The sequence below is a fragment of the Stegastes partitus genome, unplaced genomic scaffold, assembly GCF_000690725.1.
Source record: "Stegastes partitus isolate 25-593 unplaced genomic scaffold, Stegastes_partitus-1.0.2 Scaffold51, whole genome shotgun sequence".
NCBI classification, from domain to species: Eukaryota; Metazoa; Chordata; class Actinopteri; family Pomacentridae; genus Stegastes; species Stegastes partitus.
In genome coordinates, this window is record NW_007577782.1 from 178,876 (window position 1) to 184,717 (window position 5,842).

The 5,842-nt window shown below is 37.8% G+C and overlaps 1 protein-coding gene across 1 annotated transcript in view; it reads right to left on the reverse strand.

The window, feature by feature from the left end:
- Positions 1-5,590, reverse strand: part of LOC103376565 (phosphatidylinositol 5-phosphate 4-kinase type-2 gamma-like) — an 11,636-nt gene extending 6,046 nt beyond the window's left edge. The window contains exons 1-4 of the mRNA XM_008306965.1: positions 5,432-5,590; positions 5,251-5,348; positions 4,368-4,464; positions 2,788-2,934 (exon numbers count right to left, since the gene is read on the reverse strand). Coding sequence (XP_008305187.1) covers positions 2,788-2,934; positions 4,368-4,464; positions 5,251-5,348; positions 5,432-5,581 — 492 coding nt within the window. The 5' untranslated portion in view covers positions 5,582-5,590. The remainder of the gene's footprint in view (positions 1-2,787; positions 2,935-4,367; positions 4,465-5,250; positions 5,349-5,431) is intronic.
- Between the last annotated feature and the right edge of the window lie 252 nt (positions 5,591-5,842).

Genomic DNA, 5,842 nt, shown 5'->3' on the forward strand with positions numbered 1-5,842 from the left:
TATATATATATATCAGGCCTTTAAATGCAACATACAAAAAGTGCTTTAACCCTTTGAACTCTAAGCAGTTTTTTTTGGGAGGGGGACATTTGAACTCAGTGTGGGCTCAGTTTTCACTGCAGTATAAAGTCCTGTGCCTCTATGGAAACAGCACAGCCCTGGGTAGGAAAAGTTAAAACTCAAAAACACCATCTGTGCAGTATGACATCACCAGAAAACCAGATATCATAAAAGAAGAAAAGTGAAAGTTGTTTTTCTTTGTTGCAGAAAAATGGGATTAACATGTACAACATTGTTCCCAGTGCCTGGGGATGTTACCAGTAAGGATGCACGATATATCGACGACCACATCAGCATCGGTCCGATGAACAAATTTAGCTGATACAAAAAACGAATAATTGTCTAACTTTAGCGCCTTCTTCTCTACATTTGATATTGCTGCTATTTCACAGATGTTTTCACTTAAATGGTCCTAGACTTGAACGTTAAATATGTTGAAATATGTTTTGCTTTTGTTACATAATAAAGAAGACTATGTGGTCTGATTTGGTATGGGCTTCTTTTGAATAGTTTTCACATTCTCACAGTGCTTACTAATACTTATTTTTTCAGTGTGAACAAAAATTGAATATTGACATCAGTGATATTGGTGATACTAGAAATCTTAATATCAGATATCAGTATGGCCAGAAATTTTGATATCATGCATGACTAGTTACCAGTAATAAAAAACCAAAAACACGGTGGCTCTACATACCATAGATATTTTACTACTGCTACTTTTCTTTTATTCGTTTCCATACTTGCTCTGTGTAAACACTTCCTGCAGTTCAGCCCAATTTACCTTAAAAGTTCTTCATTTTTTGCGCTGTGCCGCCTGATTGCAGCTGAGTCTGTCATGGTTTCTCAGTTGTGCCAAGAAGTGCAGATTTTTTTGTTTTTCACAGTATCTGGTTACAGCACATGGTTAATTTTGGGGGGAATATGTAGAATAGATTTTAATGAAATACCACAATTTGAAGCTTAGATTTGGTCAATTTCCTCCAACAGAACAGCATATCACGGCATGTCTCTTCTTTTGGGAGAGAAAACATTCAAATACAATACAGAATTTAACCAACATTATTTTTATTTGCATAATATGTCATGTGACTTGTTACTATATACAGTGCAACTTGTCCTTAAGTTTACTTTCACTCATGTGCTCCTTAAAGATTTCTGCAGAAACAGAAAACGGCACATCATGTCATAGGTGGAAAGTTTCAGGACTGTCTCTTTGACTTTGAGGATTTTTTTTTCTTTTTAGTCAACCAGTCTTTTAAATCCTCTTTGGGTTTTGGGCTCCAGAGGTTTAATGTGCATATATAGGCTGTGAATGCTATAATTTTTAATATGACCGTAAAATCTATTTTACACCACAGTTTTGGCCAGCTCTCTTCAGAAAGGAGATAATGTATGATAATGTAAACGACTTCTTGATTATATAACATTAAAGAAGAAATAAGTTGGCTGCTGATTCTGATTTTAAAAAAACTGAATAGTTTTTGAACATAAGTGGTTTTTGCCCTTGGAAGTACTAATACTACAGGAAGTATCCCGTGGTGTTTTTGGCATAAGGTCACATGTCAATGTACACAAGCATGCAGGTCACCTGACATGAGGTCCTTTCAAAGGTTTCACAATAACACACTGATCCACAAGTCACAAGTCAGAACAATGCAGGAGGAAACACTTAAACATGCCAGAAAATACAGGGAAGAAGATAATTGCTAATATAAGTAAACATAGAGGTAAACCAGGCTGGATTTCATGTTTCTGAATGCACATTTGTTAGACCTCAAGGGTACAAACAATAGATTGTGATGAGTAAAAGTTTTGCTTCTTTGTAAGAAAACTCAAAACACCGTTTAAGGTCTACTGATCATATTTTTCTGGTGTTTTCAACCAGATTTCAAAGCCTTACACTGAACAAATATCCTCCACTAATGAAGACCAAGAGATGTGGTTTAAAGCACCTCACTGTGTAAAGGTATTTTGTATTATGTTGTGTCTTCAAATATTTTTATTTGGTCTTTTGCCTTTTTCTTAAGACATCACACAGAAAACGCATACATATACAGAACAAATGTACGACTGAATTAGCTGCAACACTTTCATGTTTGTTGACATAGGATGGTGTGTCACAGTGTCGAGTCATCATTAATGCGTGTGTTTTTCCTACAATGTCTAGCCAAATCTCTGCATTTAAAAAAAAAACCTTTCAGGAGAGAACAAATTGTAATACTATATGCAACAGAATTTAACCAAAACTGTTTTTATTTTGCTAATATGTCATGTAAGTTATTACTCCCTGTCTTTAAATAGTGCAACTTGTCTTTAAATTTATTTTCACATGTGTGTTCCTTAAAGATTTCTGTAGGAACAGAGAAGGGCACAACAGTATTTTTCTTGATATTAGGGCTTCTTTATAAACTCCAATTTAAATGTAAAAACTGGAGCCCTGGTCATGTACCATTACTTCTGGAGGGGAAACGAGTCTCTGGGCTTTGATGTTGTAAAACCTTTGCCATGGCAACCAGGATTATTGTAAAAGGGGCACAGTTTCTTTCACTATACAAACCACATGAGACAAAATAAGAAAAATGAGAGGAAAATATATGGGCAAAAGAATGCATGTGTTGTTGGTTTTCAGAGATTGAAACTACATAAAAAGTAGAAATGAGACGAACTCGTGAAAACAGTGGTGAAAAGGACATGAAAACCTTGTGCAGACATAAATAATCCTACCTGGTGATACGCAGACAGGATATTGTGCATTTCTTCTACCTCCTCACTGGAAATTTCTTTCACAACCAAAGTGCGGTCGTATGATGTCAGCAGTCCAACACATTTCCCCTCCTCGTCTTTGAGTGGTGAGCTGCGGGCCAAAGAAACCTGCAGTAAACAACAGGACAGCATTAAACCTATCACATTTCACAACGCTTCACCAAATTTCCTATGCAAATACACCTCAACCAGGAAAATATAGAAAAGATTGAACATATTTGTAGCCTCAGCCAGCTTTGTCACATTGGAAAATAAATAGCTGCATTAATGCACACTTTGTTTTAATACAGTTCTTGCATTACTTTTGCAGGTCTGCAGTAATGCGACTTTTATCAGGATATGCTTTAAAGTGCCTGCCATAATTGTGTTCTAAGCAAATGTGTACTGAACAGACTGGAGGCTGACTGTCTGCGCCACCTGGCACATGCAAATATTACACAAAGACATGCAAATGTAAAAGGGAGCAGGTCAATTCCTACAAAAAAAAAAGTGTCTAGTTTCTTTCAAGGAAAACACAGAAAACATTGTAAGCTCTGTGTTTGTGGGAGTCACTGTTTGCTCTTGTTACTGCTTTCTTTTGTAAAATAATAGCTTTTGTTCACAAAATGTTTTTGTGCACAAGCAAGTGCTGACTTGCAGCAGGTTCACAATAGTTTCTCTGATAAATAGATAAACCAGTTGTACTGACTTATATTGGCCTCCCACTGGTATCTGTTGGTCTGTCACAATTATTATCTGTTTGCCTCATCATAATTATTTCATCCTTTCTTATCATCTTCTCCATCACTTGAAACTAACAGAATGTCATACTTCAATCATTATTTCGATGCCGATTTCCACCTTCTGCACCTCCTTCTTCTGCTGTGTTTTATTGTGCTGTCACCTGTCTATTTCAGGCTCTTACGTTCTAATATTTGACTGATTGCATTTCAACGAGCATTCATAATGTCATGGATTATGCAGCAAACACTCCAGCTCTACTCCTGATACTTTTTGTGTTTTTTGGCTTGTGAAAAACGGGAGAGCCCATTAAAATTGAAGAAACAATTCATTGGATTTGCAAGAAAATGTGACGGTGAAAGGTCTAAATCTAACGGAGGCATAAAAAGCAAAACATTTAGAGTAATTTATTTGTCAACAAGAATTTCATGACCATGAAAGACCTAAATATTGGTATCGTCCTATATGTAGTTCGATTTTTGCTCATGTGAGTGCAGAAAAAGGTGGTCAGTGCAAATTAGAAATGGTGCTGTTACATCTGTTGTCTATCTGCAGCACATGCAGCAGAGCATCTCAGCTGAGCAGGCGATGGTGCGGAGTCAAACGGTGTCGCCACAGTTAGCTGCTAGCTAGTGTGTGAAATACTCTGATGGAGAGTTAATAAACGATGAACCCATCATTTAACTTACCAGTATACCTCAAACATTCAGTATATATAAAGAAAATTAGCCAATATATCAATATTGGATATTTTTCAATTCTTGAAATTGACATAGGCCTTAAAAGTCCTGTATCAGTCGGCTTCTAGCTCACTGTCATACCTGGTAATCTTGGTCCTCGATGCCAAAGCGCTCTCGTAGGTTTCTGAACACCTGTGGACAGTAGTCTTTGAATTTGAACTGTCCTGGAAGATTCTCTCTAAGGAACAAAAAAAGTTTTAAATTAACAAGAATGCGTTGATTTACTGTGCAGTAACATTCTTCACAGAGCAGCTGCCAGTCTCGTGCTCAACTATTTATATTATTTGACTGAATTCTTTTCAGGAGTTCAATAGTTTCCACATCAAGTAACAAAAAATTTTAAAAAAATAAAAAAAAACAAAAACTTCAAAAAAAAAAAATATACCAAAGCAGCAGCATTTTAGCTTGAAAAAAACATTTTATTGTTCTTCCCACTTCTGTTTATAAGGCTTTACACAACCCGGATTCCTGAATGGATTAAAGGATTATTGAAAGCCACTCAGTTTTCTCGACTCAATCCGTATAGAAACTGAGTCTCAAGGCAAACACGGTGTAAAGCTCAGTTTTCATAAATAATAATTATTTCGTAACATACTCTGACTGACACTCATCTTCTAGGAGTCGACCACATGTTCAGATGAATGTTAGTCTCTGTTTTTTATTGTAACTTTTTAGAGCTACACAGCCACTAAAACATCTCACTGCTTTTTAATTATGCTGCATTTTAACTTTCATATAAAGCATCATTCTTTAAAGCCTGGTGCGCAATATTGCATGCTCCATTGTTAATATTGCTGCTGTATTCTTTGCAGAGAAAAGCCCTGTTGTTCTCCGAGGGGTCTGCAATTTGTGATAAGCGCGGGCAGTGAAATAAATCATATGAGCCACAGAACTGCGTGTAATTCACAGGAAGCAGGATGAAGGTTTCCTACAATGAGGCACAGAGCGGAGCAGAGCACAGTACTTGTTGAAGAGGTGGTTGTTGACTTTGATCTTAGTGCTGGCTTTGAAGTCGTCTGGGAGCAGCATGACGGGTACAGGCACCTGGCTCAGGTCATTAATCTGCGCATGATCAATGGATAAATAGTTAATGAACATTCTCACACGCATGCAATAAAAAGGCATTGAGCAGCTCGCATATCTACCGAGTGATTGACTCCCCACATCAGCACGCTCAGCACGGGGTCACTGGCTCGGAAAACCTCCACCTTCTGCTGCACAAAGTGTTTCTTCTTGGTCTTCCTTTTGGGCGCCAGAGAGCTCAGAGGGTTGGAGGAGGCGCTGGGAGAAGACATCGCACTTTCCCAGGTGAGCAGTCAGTGAGCAGGTGTGTGTCTGTCCTGTGTATGTAAAGCAGCAGACTGGTGGAGCCAGCAGCCTGTCAGCTCCACAGAGTCCAGCAGCAATGAATCAAACAGGTGCAGCGGCGACAGCAAGCAGGATTACAGTCGGCGTGGTTTAACAATGGGCCAAATAATCTGTATTTATCTCATGCACGTGTGGATTAGTTTTAATTTGACATAACAGGATTGTGATTTGATGATTAGAACATCATT